Source organism: Chiloscyllium plagiosum, chromosome 17 (assembly GCF_004010195.1).
Source record: "Chiloscyllium plagiosum isolate BGI_BamShark_2017 chromosome 17, ASM401019v2, whole genome shotgun sequence".
Taxonomy (NCBI): domain Eukaryota; kingdom Metazoa; phylum Chordata; class Chondrichthyes; order Orectolobiformes; family Hemiscylliidae; genus Chiloscyllium; species Chiloscyllium plagiosum.
The window spans coordinates 56,179,629-56,193,965 of NC_057726.1; the positions used below are offsets into that span (position 1 = coordinate 56,179,629).

The window sequence follows — 14,337 nt, forward strand, 5'->3', positions numbered from 1 at the left end:
CCCAATTTATCAGCCTGTGCTAGAGAATATGAGCTACAAGGAAAGATTGAATTATTACATCCATTGAAAAACACTTGCATTTTAGCAAGGTTGCTGGTTGATGCTACAAAATATATTTAAAAATACTGGCCACTTTAAATTGGCAACTTCATCAGCTCCAATTAGAAGGATCAAATCTCTGACGTACTGCCACTGTAACGAAGTTCCACAGAACTGCTGACCTCTAGAATATGACTGTGTTAACCATGAGTGGGCTGGAGTTGGGGGGTGGGGGGTGGAGGTTGAGGGGTGGGGATGGATCTTGAGATTGGTGTCACACACAGCAGTTTTAAATGTGGCTTTTTTACTGCACGCCAGGCCACACTCAAAGTCCCTTAAGTGACGCCACGAGCTTGCAATTAGCAGTAATGATTCAGATTTGCCTTAAATGAAAAGGCCACATTAAATAGTTTACTGCACCCAGATGGACTTTATCAATGTGTTTTAATCCATAGGCAAACAACAATACAGGAAAGCTCCTGCACTGAAGGAGGGCTGTCCTGTTTGGTTACTGACTAAGCTAATGTAACTCCATGTGTTGATGTACATCATTCGTGTCCAAACCACTAATGCACACACTGGGCTTCATTCCTGATCCTGCAGAGTACCTATCAACTCTGGGATTTCACCAGCCCCACTGCATGCTGGGTCCAGACTCCCCTCTGGCTGCTCCACATTCAAGCAAAAATGGCATGCATTCATAAAGTACCGTTCACAAGCCCAAAAAGTCCCTATGTGTGTTTAAGCCAACTTAGTACTTTTAAAGCACAGTCACTGCTGTGGTGTAGGAATATTTCAGATGTTGGAATGTTTCAGAACTTGCTGCCCATTCCTGGATTTCACAGCTGATTTAGATGCTGAATGGCTGATCCTTGTGGAACAGGAGGAAAGAGTGAGGACTTTTCCAGCAACACATTTTCAGCCTTGTGGAACAGTGAAGACTAAGATGCACACACATTGTATAGTACTCATTGCTGATTGTGACCATTTAAGAAGAAATGACCTTACCGTAACCCTGCTTCCCAGCTTCGTGCTGTGGCTCCCTAGTCTGAGATGTAATCTACAGCTGGTGTTGTAGGTGGCTTTCACTTGATCTGAGTGGCAACCTCATTTTAAGCTATTCTAGTGATGGGCTGTGTACATGCACATCACCTGGGGCATTAAAATATAGCACCATTCCAACCAAAAAGAGGCTAATTTGAGAAAGTATGTATGAATTGAACAAACACGCCAAGCTAATTCCTTATTTTAGTTCAGACACATCCCTAAGTAATTGATGATTTATCGATGTATGAAGTATTCTGAGTATATGCAATAGAAAGGGGTGAGAAACTTACAGAACAAGAAATGAAGAGAGGCAGTCAGAGGAATAAACAGGGAGTAAACAAATGCATTCCTCCAGTAAGAAAGATCAATGGGCAGATAAACACAATAAGCAGGAGGATGTGTGAAATGAGGAAGTAACCAGAGTTACAATTCCAGGAATATTCTTTACTTTGGTCTGACAGTGACACCAAAGGCAGCTAAACCCTTAGATTAAAGAAAAATGCATTTAGCTAATATCAAAAACCCAGTTTCTTGAAGTCAAATATTCAAACAGGGACAGGTTTTAAAAAGAATGAATGCCACCTCTCGGATAGGTCATCTTAACTCCTCCTGTGCCACCGTGGGCGGCACGGTGGCACAGTGGTTAGCACTGCTGCCTCACAGAGCTAGAGACACGGGTTCAATTCCCGCCTCAGGCGACTGACTGTGTGGAGTTTGCACGTTCTCCCCGTGTCTGCGTGGGTTTCCTCCGGGTGCTCCGGTTTCCTCCCACAGTCACAAAGATGTGCAGGTTAGGTGAATTGGCCATGTTAAATTGCCCGTAGTGATAGGTCGAGGTATGGGTGGGTTGCGCTTCGGCGGGTCGGTGTGGACTTGTTGGGCCGAAGGGCCTGTTTCCACACTGTAAGTAATCTAATCTAATGAATCATGACGCCACCACTCACCATCAAGCTGTTTTCAGGACTGGCACTGACCTGGTCTCCACTAGAAATCTCCCCACCGCATCTTTCCACCTCAGTGCTGCAACCCTATTGCACTGCCCACTTCGAGCTCCTTCCCAAATTCCATAAAACAGGACTGACCTGATAGACCTGCTTGCTCCTACCCCACTGAATTAACTCCTTCCTATTTCAACTGTTTTTGCTCCCCTCATTCTGTCACTTCCCACTTATTAAAAAAAAGTGCCAGAAGAATTGTAAATGATGTTTCTTGCTCACGCCCATTGCAGAATTCTTGATTCTTAGGGGTATCAAGGGGTACAGGGAGAAGGCAGGAGAATTCTGTTTCTATAACTTATAATCTAAATGTATCAGTTCCACAATTTCCAGTTTTGTAGTCCACCTGCCTCCTCTTCACCATGGACATATAGCTCAATCCTTCAGCCGGATGGACTGAATACTCAACATTTCTTCTTTGAAAAGGACTCCTGAATAGTCCTTATCCACCATCCATCTGTGTCCGCCTACGCTTGTTGTTATTTTGAACAAAATCTCCCTTAATGCATTTCATTTCTCCAAGTACAAGTTGATTTGAGTCCCCACACAGGTCCCTGTTATGCCCATCTCTTGCAAGGGTATGTGGAAGATTCCATGTTCCGGTCTTAAATGGGGCCCCCTCCGAAAACTCTTTGTTACATCAATTATACCACTGGTGCTGCTTCCTGCTCTGACCCAGAATTGGAACAGTTTTGCTTCCAATGTATATCCTTCTCTGGTGAATCTGACTCTTCCCTCTTTGACTTCCATTTCTGGAAATAGGCTGTCCACTAATACCCACTCCAATCCCACTAACTCCCACAGTAACCTTGACCAGATTTCATCACACTCTGCTTCGTGCAGAGCTCCATACTATTCTCTCAGTCCCTCCACCTCTGTTGCAACTGTTCCATTGATGGGGGAAATCCAATGCATGTTCCTTTCTCTTCAATCAAGGATTTCCCCGGATCCGTCCCCACCTCCATGGCTGACACACAGTTTCCAGCCCCGTCTAACCCACTTCCTGCATTTCTGCCCTCACCCTTTCCTCTCCTTTTCATAACAATGATAGGTTAGAAAATGAGGATAGGGAGCACCATATCAACTTTTGTATTCAAAAAGACCATCCTCTGCCATTTCCATCACCTCCAGCAGGAGGCACTACGAAACACACCTTCTTCTTCCCTCTTCATGACAGTGTTGTCCACTCTTCTGTCACTCCCAACACATTTTCACCCCATCCTGGCCCCTTTCCATACACAATAGTCCAATCACCTGTCTCAATGTGATTTTTTCCTCCTGTCTCAATGTCCAAGATCCCAAACACATCTTCCAAGTGAAGCAACAATTTACTTTCAATCTAGTCTACTGTACTCAGTGCTCAAAACGTGGTTTGCTTGACACTGGCAAAACCAAACATAAACTGGGATTGCGTCTACTCTGCCCACAAGCAAGACTCCAACTATTGAACATTTCAATCCACCATCTTGTTCTCCCACAACATTTTTGTTCCAGGCCTGCTGCAGTGCTTAAGTGAAGCCTAAAGCAAACTTGAAGGGGGGAAACAGTACCTCAGTTTTCATTGAGACTTCACATCCTTCAACATTGTGTTCAACAACTTCAGAGGCTGAACTCAAGCTTCCATTCTAGAAGAGTTATAGGGGACCCAAAACATTTACTGTGTTTCTCTCTTCACTGATGCTGCCAGACCTGCTGAGTTTCTCCAATACTTTCTGTTTATATTTCAGTTTTAAAAATTACTCTCTCTGAATTTGCACATTACTTCTATAACTCTGAATCGTCATCATCTTGGAGTTTTCCACAGGAAGGCAGGTCTAATCCACAGCGACTTCCACCATCGGTAAGACAAGGAGGAAGATCCATCCCACTAGAATGGGAGTCAAACCTTTTATTACTGGCACCAATTAGATGCACAACGGCCTCCAGGCTACAAAGCCAACTAGCCCACAAGTGAATCTAGATTTCTCAGGCAACATATACCTTTACTTACGTGTTGTAGCATGGAGCTTCTTTCCATTACATGACTGACCAGGAATCTCTCCCTCTCTTACATCAGTGGTATGTGTTTGAAAGATTTAAGCATTGATAATCAACTTGTTAGGCAATGGTTATTAGCATGTCTTCCTTTCTGATCAAGTCCTGGAATGAGACTTGAACATGGAGCTTCCGGCTGCGAGGCAGACCCACTACCCACTTTGCAACAAGACTTCCTAATCCGGAACGCCCCTCATCAATATAAAATTGTCATTTTTGAAAGTTATCTTGTTGACCTAAGCTCCTTTGGAACAGGGGCAAAGATTTCTAATACGCAGAGTAAAACAACACAGAATAAGGCTTATCAAGTAAGATAAGCAGGACTGATTGACACTACTATCAGATCCCACGTACAAAATAATACCTCAACTATAAGCACCATATTCCTCACACTGCCAGTAGCAGAATTAGGCAACGTGTAAAATTTACATACAATAGCAGAAGTCAGGAATTGGCAGTAATGCAGAAAGACGTGTAGTTAGTTAATAATAAAAATCAACAACTTCATCTGACAACTCCAACTTAACTACTCTGAAACCGACTCAGTTGTAAAGCAAAGGCATTGATGCCAGATGCAGTATATTCCAGTTCTGAGGAAGGGTCACTCAACCCAAAACATTAACTCTGATTTCTCTCCACAGATGCTGCCAGACCTGTTCAGCTTTTCCAGCAACTTCTGTTCTTGTTTCGATACATTCAACCTTGCAACTAAATATTTCAGGGATAAAGAAGGAGTTTAACTGATCAAGACAAACCACTCCAACTGCCCTTCCTCAACCATCCCCATTAAATCTGTGAAAAGAACTTGTTCATTTAGTTACTTAGCACATGCTCAGGACATGACAAAATGTTTCAAAAACCAAGGAATTATTTCTGAAATGCATTCAACAAGCAAGCGAGGCAGCTAATTTGCACACAAAGTTCTACAACCAGCAGCTTTGATGGTGGATCAGATGGGGAGTTCTGTTTTGTCGACGATAAATTCATGCACTTGAGCACAAAAGCGAGGCGACAACTTCTGTTCAGTAATAAAGAGCACGGTTATATTGAGCGCTGCCAAGTTTTAAACAAAATTTCTATCACCTTGGAAGGATGCAATTTAAAGAGGAGCAAAGTTCTCCTGTTGTCTCGACCAAAGTCCATCTCTCATTAGTCTCATTCAAACAGATTATCTGGCCAATTGCTGTTTTTGGCAGCTTAGAATGTAATCATAGAATGGTTATAGCACAGGGGCCTTTGCTTATCATGTTGGTGTTGGTTATCTGCCACTTAATGCCACCTTTTCCCCACAGCCTTGAAAATCCTCCTTCCTTCAACAATCCTTCAATTCTCTTCTTTGGAATGTCTTGAATGAAGCACGGGCACCAGAAAGGCAGTGCATTCCAAATTATAACCATTCAACGTGAACATCAGAGTCAGAAGCAGAACTGGGAGATCTGGAGCCTGCTCTGCCATTCAATAACATCTGTTTGAGTTGTGGCTTTCATAACACTTGATATTTTTATTTGTTGGTGTGATATGGGAACCACTGGCTTGACCATTCCTTATTGTCTGATCCTAATTTCCCAGCTTTGAGTAAACAGTACTGCTGTGGATCTGGAGAAAATGCAGGCCAGACCAGGAAAGGACAGCAGACCTCCCTCACTAAAGGAGAGTGAACTAGATGGGTTTCCAAGACATGGTTATATGGTCCTTCACCTAATATGAATCTATATACCTGTCCCACAGTAATACTTCCGCACATTTGCACCAAAACGTGTTCACCACTTATACATTTTCCAGGTTACCATTGCTTGTTTTGTCAATCAACTTCGATCATTGACCTCCAATTGTTGTGTTTTCCTACTTTGCAACAGTGACTTGGCTTCACTGGCTGTGAAGTACATAACAGCAGGAGCCCATCACCTGGCCCCTTGAGCCTGCTCCATATTCATTAAGATCATGGCTGATCTTCTTGTGGACTCAGCTCCACTTACCTGCCCACTCACCATAACTCTTAATTCCTTTACTGATCAAAAATCTATCTTTGCCTTAAAAACATTCCATGAGGTGGCCTCAGCTGCTTAACTGGGTGGGGAATCCCACAGGTTCACAACCCTTTGGGCGAAAATGTCCCTCCTCAACACAGTCCTAAATCTGCTCCCCCCTATTTTGAGGCTATGCACGCCTAGTTTCACCCACCAGTGGAAACAACCTCCCTGCTTCCATCTTATCCTATTCCCTTCATAATTTTTCTGTAAGATTTCCCCCCCCCCCCAATTCTTCTAAGTATAACGAGTATTATCCCAATCGACTCAATTCCTCCTCATCAATCAAGTTTTCCAGTTGTGATGAAAAGGACTCTGCTACTACTGTTCAAAACAACATTAAATGAAAATACAGTATAGGCATTAAACTATCAGTATGATTGTTTGAAGGGCGAACAGTTGCATTCAGTTTCACATTAAAACAAAACAATGTGCCAATGTGCGGCAGGAACAGCTCAGGCACTCTGGCCTGCGCTTCACCTCACTTCTACCAGTCACTGCATATACAGCTCAGTACTGCTCGGTGACAAACACCAACAAAGAAACACCTCACGCAGTTTCTACTTCGGCAGTTAGTCGTTGGAAAAGTGAACATTAGAGACAGTAGAAATATTATCTATACAATAATTACCCAATCCATTTGTAAATGTTTAAACAATACATTAGGCAAACAACACTATTGAATATTTTACTGTCAGGCTGAAGCTGTCGTAAGTCAGTAGAGCGATTTAAAGAAAGTGACATTTTCACATGATTAAAGGCAGAAAAAAATTAATTCAACCGGAAGGATGATGCATTCAATCGCAGGCCCACGGGCACTAAAACAAAATAATACACTTGGCCATAGAAACTGACTTTTTAAAAAAAAAATGAAAAGGGTGCCTCAAAACACGTTAAATAAATAGACAAAAACCGAGCCTCCTTTGCTCGTGAACTCACCCAGGACAACAGGAGGTCTGGTCACCTTTAAGCAACCCGGCGATGATGGCTTATTCTCGCAGGCGAAGGAGGGAGCGCCGGGGCAGGCAGCGGCGAGGAGGAGGAGGAGAGAGGAGAGGCCAGTTCTGGAAATCATTTCCCAGCTCTCATAACTCAGAGAGGAAAGATGTGACAGTGAGAGAGACAGAGAGGAGGTGGTCAGCGCGGCGGTGGAACGCGGCGAATACAATGTAGCAACTCCGCGGATACAATGTAACTAACAGCGAGTTTCACTGGGAAACTGGCATAAAAGGGAGCGCACCCTGGAACTCGGCCCGTCCATAGCAAGCAACAGTCTCCCGCACAGTAAGGCGCAAATAACAAACTAGACTCTACCAATCCAAACTAGAAGGGGCGTAAAACGCCACCCTCGGGATTCGGTTGGTATGCCCTCACCCAATAAGCCAATAAGGAGGCAGGACTGGGCCCGATAACAAGAAGCGAAGCAGAGGAGGTTTACACAATCGTTTTCATGATCATGAGTCAGTGTGTAGTGCAGTGCGATCCAGTCTCGTCCCTGAGAATATCAAATAAAAACCGAGAGAACTGCGGATGCTGTAAATCGGAAACAAAAATAGAAATTGCTGCGCCTAATCTCTTGTTCTCAGCACAGATTCCAGCGTCTGCAGTAATTTGCATCTACAGAAATCGCAGGAAAATCTCAGCAGGTCTGGCAGCATTCATGGAAAAAACTCAGTTCTGAGGAAGGGTCACTCGACCTCAAACGCTATCTCTGATTTCTCTCACCGATACTGCCAGACCTGCTGAGCTTTTCTAGCAATTTCTGTTTTTGTTGCCATGGGGAATACCATGCTGGTGTAGAAGAACAGGTGGAGACCTTTCTCAAGAAAGGGCACTGGACTCAAAACGATAATTTTGTTTTCTCTCTACAGATGCTGCCAGACCTGCTGAGTTTCTCCAGCAAACTTTGGCTGTTTGTTTGTTTGTTTCAGATCTCCAGCATCCACATTGTCCTATTTTGTTTTCTTCTTGTTGCCCATTTTCTTCAAAAATTTTAATAACTCTCAGCTGAGTATTAAGTTGTCCTAAACAATCTCCCGGCTTTGGAAGAAAACAAGAAAGTGCTCTGTTCTTCCCCAACTGTTGAGCCATAATTTCTCTCTCATCTCTGAGCAGATGTATTTGGTGAAAGCAACATACTACGTTTGCTGGAAATCTGAAATAAACACAAAAATGTTTATTTTTTTCAACAAACACAACAGAGTTTGCTGGAAAAAAGAGAGTAACATTAGAGAAGAAATGTTAGCTCTTGTTTCCCTTTTCCCAGATGCCGGCAGATTTGGTCATGATCACACTGCTTTTTATGGGAATTTGGTCAACATAAATTGGCTACTGTGTTCCCTTTATTACAACAGTGACAGCCACCTCAAATGTACTTAGTTCATTGAATCCCTACATCAGACCATTCAGCTCTCCATTTCCCTCCATTTCCACACAGACCCACCCTCTCCTTGTAAACCTGCATTTCCCATGGCCAATCCACCTAACCTGCACATCTTTGGACTGTGGATACTGGAGCACCCGGAGGAAATCCATGCAGACACAGGGAAAATGTACAAACTCCATGCAGACTGTTGCCCAAGGGTGGAATCAAACCTGGGTCCTTGCCACTGTGAGGCAGCAGTGCTAACCATTGAGCCACTGTGCCAATTTGCTGTAATGTGCTATGAGATGTCCTGAAGTCTTATCATCAATAGATGGAAATTTCTGCAGAAAACAGCTACATTTCCAATATTGTTCCTGGTAGATCTAACATCTGAATCTATGCATATGAGCGAGATAGAAGGGGTTGCTGTGGTGCAGTGATAATGTCCCAAATTCTGAATCAGATGATCTGAGCTCAAGTCCCACTTGCTTTCAGAGGTGTGTCATAACATGTCTGAGTAAGTTGATTCGTTAAAAAAAACTAAGATGCCAGAGGGGAGATATCTTTTGATAGTAATGCTTATGCACTCAGTGACAAATTCCTGAGGAAGGGCTTTTGCCAATTTTCCTGCTCCTTGGATGCTGCCTGAACTGCTGTGCTTTTCCAGCATCACTCTAATCCAGAATCTGGTTTCCAGCATCTGCAGTCATTGTTTTTACCTGACAAATTAATAAGGAAACTGTCCCTAACTATAGCAACAAGCAAACATGTAATATCACTCACTGGGGGAGCGCTTGAACTAATTCATTGATTGTTGAAGAAGTGCTGCTCCCAAAAAGTGATCAACTTCAGCCAGTGAGTTTCCCCATGAAATATATCAGTCCCAAAGACTTATAATTTACAATAAAAGTCATTCTTGGGGTACAGGGTTTCTAGCAAGGCCAGCATTTACTGTCCATCCTTAACTGTTCACTGAGACAGCATTGGCAAGCTGCCTTACACAGATGCAGTGGAATAGTTTCAGTTCTGAAGAGTATCCACTGTATATTGGTCCACTTTATGTTTGATTCACAACAAGTGGCCATTCAGCCTGTCATGTCCATGCTAGCTCAAAATGAGCTGTCTAGCCTATCCCAACCACCGACTCTTGCTCCATAGTCCTCTTGGTTACGAAACCTGAAGTGCATAACTAAGTGCTTGGAAGGTTCTGCCTGTATCACTCTTTCACACAGTGAGTCCCAAATCCTCACCAGCCCCTGGTTATCCTTTAACTCTCACTTCTAACCCTGTCACCAATTACTTTAAATACCTGTCTCTTGCTTCTTGATCTGTGCTAATTAAATAGATCCTTTCTGATCTCTCAACATTTTCCACAATTATATTTCTCCTCAGCCTCCTCTATTCCAAAGAAAACATACCCAGCTCATCCAATTTTTCTTCATATATAAAATTCTCAATTTCTGGCAACATCCTTATTCATTTCCTTTCTGTCTTCCAAAGTGCAATTATATTCTACCTCCAACACTAGATCAGCACAAGGCCTCTGTCCATGATCAGTCATCCCTACCTGAAATATGTTTATTTGTGTGGATAGCAGCAGAGATTGAATCTTGATGCACTCTATGATAAAGAAAAGTGTTGCTCCTTACTGTGTATAATTGCCACTTAAACAAGCTTCCACTGACCTGTGAGCTGATTCCTCCTGTAAGTGACAATAAAGAAGCTGAGAAAGTAGCTGGAGAGACAACCCTCATAGTGGGAGAGAGGAAATTCAAAGCATTCTCCTTGGGCTGTCACACCACTCCGAGGAATATTTCAATAGCATTGCAGATGGGGACCAGCCTTGCAGGAGCTCCTTCACCCTCTATGATGCCTGCAGTCGCACACCATCTGAGAAGCAATGAAGACTTTAACAAAACCATTATTTAAAATTTACAGCTCAGCCATGGAATGTAAGTGTCATAAACATAAAGGTGAAGAGTTTATTGATAATTACCACAAAAATCAAAGTTAATATCTTTTTGTTTAGTTGTTTCCATTAAGTTGATGAAGAATATATCTGCAATATAGTTTTAACAAGGCCAAAGAAGGTCTTTTAAAACATTCTTTCATAGGACATGGGTATAGTTGCCTTGGCCAGCATTTATTACTTATCCCTAATAGCATTTGAGATGGTGATGGTGAGCTGCCTTCTTGAAACAATGCTGGCCATTTGATGTTGGTCAACCTGTTACACTGTCAGCCATGTGTGTGTGTTTGTAGATGTGGATTTCCAGGATTTGGACCCAATGACGGTGAAAGAACAGTGTAATGTTTCCAAGTCAGGATGATGAGTGGCTTGAAGGGGAACTTGCATGTAGTGATGTTTGCATGTATCTGCTGTCCTTGGCCATCTAAATGGTAATGGTCATGAATTTGGAAAGTGCTGTCAAAGGAGACTTGCGGAACTATTAAAATGAAAAGTATTCCAAGGAGGGACTTACCCCCAAGTTACCCCATATAACCAGTGTTAAAATTACTTTTTCTTTGTCCAGGAATTCACTAGCAGCAACTAACTTGCCCCTTCTTTCTCCTTTTCTAAAACCACATGATCAATACTATAAAAAATCCACATCAATCAACAACAAACATTTGTGAAATCCAGGAAAGCTCCAATTCAATTTCATAAGCAAGCATCTGTTTCCAGTCATTTGGTAATTTCAAGTCAGTTTCAGCAAAAAAAAGTGAAACCACTGTTTAATTGAACATAAAACAAGAGAAGAAATTGCTGGTGAAACTCAGCAGGTCTGGCATTTTGAGTCCAGTGACTTATCAGAACTGTTGTTTGTAAAACTCCCAACTTTCTAGATGTAACTTTTGAAGTAATGCAGAGTAAGACTTTACTGTTGTCAGCACATTGTACAACCATGCAGCTCGATAGGAAATGATGCAATTCTCTGTTCTAGTGGCTTCCATTGCAGCAATGTGACATTTTTCTTACCAGCCATTCTGTGGCCAGTCCAGGTGAGAATGTCAAGTTATACTCAATAAGGGACAGTTATGCCCTGTAGGCAATAGGATTGAGATTGGAAAATATTATTTCACAGAAGGACATGTATAGCTGACAAACTAATGATAATGAGAAAGATCTGTTTGAAGCAGTGTCTAACCCATGAGATGTTTGCCTACAAATTTTTCTGAGAACTGATACTCCCACAAGCTATGTATCATGAGCATGTGTTTGATCCATTATGTTTCACTTCGTGGAAAATTTAGCAATTACACAAACTCTTTAAGTTTTCGGTTCCAACATTGACCATTATAAAGAATTCCACTATTTGTAAATCACCGTGGGGTGCTCATATTTCAACATTTAGAAAGGGAAAGGAGCTGCTAGAGCTCTGGTTAACTTCAGCAGCTTCAATTCTTACATATGGAGTTTTACATTGAAAAGTAACAATAAAATGTTTTCTTGCTGTTGTACATTTAAAGTTTCTTTTCCCCACACGCCTGCTGTCTGTTTACTCCATGGGAATCATTTTTCAAAATGTGCCCTCTAGTGGCTTCTCTGAGAATTGATAAAGCTGTCCCAGATTAAGGATCAGTCAAATGCGAGAGATGTAGAATCATAATTGGCCAGGTCAAAGGTTGTCTGAGAGCTCATTCATATTCCTCAGGATGAAAATCCTTTTTATTTAAAAAAAAGTACACTAAAGCAAAATGGTTTTTATCTGAATTAAGCAATTGATTGATGCTGTAACTTTGAGAACATTTTACAAATTACTATTGAAGATATCAACAAATAACATCTAACTAGCTATGTGGCCTTCATCTGGAATTACCTGATAATTTGAGATATGATTTGAAATGGGTTAATATCTCTTTATAAGGGAAAACATAGATGTGAATTTGTTTGGCATTCTGAAGATATTGATTTCTGGGCTTAGATTGCTTATATAGAAATGTAAACATCACTTAACTGGGTCTGATCATAATTTGTAGCTTGTAAGTTCAGAATTCCTGGATATAAGCAATGAAATATGGTAGTTATTACTCCCAGCAGAAACAGTTATTACAACTTAAAGATGTTGTTGAACCCCTCAGGGAAGACCAGTCTAGTTTAAAGCTCTGATTTAGAAATCTGAAGTTTATGTGTACCTGAATCAGGTGTACCCAATCACTAAGAAAACCACATCTAGTTGACAGAATTGACTTAGTGTTCAGAATAATTTCCTAACAATATATCTTGAATCATTTGTAAAGCGTCAATGTCATAAATTGTGTCAAAATGATGTTTGTTACGAAGTTCTATAACATGAATTTTTTGCTTTTGCTGGTCCTTCCATTGTCCACACAGAGACAAGCTTCTCTTATTCACTGTGTTGTCACCACCTCCGTAGATAATCTGTATTGGCTGGTTGGATGGAAAGTTTTCATCGTACACATAAGTCATCGGTGTTAGAACTTCTGTTCCATACATACAATACAATTCCACCCCTGGAGGAGGCAGGTCAGTCAGAAAACTTTTGCTGTGTTGCCATTTGAACCAGCCATCTTCATATCCTATGTCAGTGAAGAATTTCCTGTAGTCTTTGTATGTGTAATTGTAGCTTGGGGTGGAGATGAACACATGATCTGCTGGCCAGGCTTGTGAGGTAGGAAGTAGCCAAGGGTTCGTTGTTGTTGTCCGTTGCTGCTGCCGTATCTTCATGAGGTCAAGAGCGAGGCCATAGTTGTCCCCTGGATGGTTGAGAAAGAAACACACAAATATGAAATCTCCTTCCTCTTCTCTGGCAATAGATACTATACAGTGGGGCTGTGGGAGGCTTTAAGGATAGAAAAGAGTATTTTTCACATGGAAGTATTGTCTGATTTCCTTCCTTCCCTTGTAGGTTTTTTGTCTTTTTGAAGTTGGACTTTTTTAGGAAGTTTAATAGTTGATGATGGCAGTGGCTTGATCTAATCATTCATGTCATCCAAGTGCCAGACAATGACCATCTCCAGTGAGAGAGAATGTAACCATCTCCCCTTAATATTGAATGATATTTACTATTGTTAAATACCAAGCCATCAGCAATTTTTGGGTTACTTTTGACAGAAATAACAGAATCAGAAATTTAAATAATGTGGCTAAAGAAGTTATGCAGCAAGAAAACTACTTCCTGGCTCACCAAAACTTGTCCATTACCTAAATATTACATGTCAGGAGTGTGATGGAGCACTCTCCATTGGCCTGCAAGAGTACAGCTCAACAATGCCCAAGAATCATGGCAGCACCAAGGACAAAGCAACCAACATAATTGGCACCCATCCAATAGTTAAGCACTCAGTCCTTCCATCACAAGTGCACCTAGCAGCATGATGAACTATGTATATGATGTATTGTTGCAATTCGCCAAGTCTCCTTTGATACCACCTTCCAAATTTCCGATATCTATTACCTAAAAGAACAAGGGCGGTAGTCATTTGGGCACATCAGCACCTGCAAATTCCCTTCATATATCATTGTTCCTTCACAGCCACTGTGTCAAAATCTTAGAACTCGCTTTCCACAGCACAAGGTCAATTACAGTGGTTCTAGAAAGTGGCTTCTCAAAGCAATAAATACTGGATCAATCAGTGATGCTCATGTCCCATAAATGAATTTGAAAACCCTTTGAATGATTGTACAGAGAGTGCAATTATCAGCAAAATGAGGTGATAAGCTATGAACCAATCATTAATGTTCAAGGGAATGTAGAAGATCTAAACACATAGTTGAAAAGGGATCCCAATATCACTGTCAAGGTCTGGGACAAAGAGGTTCCAAAATTAGACCCAAAATCAATGACTTGGGCTCTAAGGGACTTGC

The 14,337-nt window shown here is 41.7% G+C and overlaps 2 protein-coding genes across 3 annotated transcripts in view; both read right to left on the reverse strand.

The window, feature by feature from the left end:
- The window catches only part of pla2g15 (phospholipase A2, group XV), a 44,613-nt gene extending 37,159 nt beyond the window's left edge, over positions 1 to 7,454 (reverse strand). The window contains exon 1 of the mRNA XM_043707167.1: positions 7,082 to 7,454. Coding sequence (XP_043563102.1) covers positions 7,082 to 7,217 — 136 coding nt within the window. The 5' untranslated portion in view covers positions 7,218 to 7,454. The remainder of the gene's footprint in view (positions 1 to 7,081) is intronic.
- Positions 7,455 to 10,453: 2,999 nt separating this feature from the next.
- The window catches only part of lcat (lecithin-cholesterol acyltransferase), a 42,684-nt gene continuing 38,800 nt past the window's right edge, over positions 10,454 to 14,337 (reverse strand). For both annotated transcript variants that reach the window (XM_043707169.1, XM_043707168.1), the window contains exon 6: positions 10,454 to 13,226. In XM_043707169.1, coding sequence (XP_043563104.1) covers positions 12,700 to 13,226 — 527 coding nt within the window. In that variant the 3' untranslated portion in view covers positions 10,454 to 12,699. The remainder of the gene's footprint in view (positions 13,227 to 14,337) is intronic.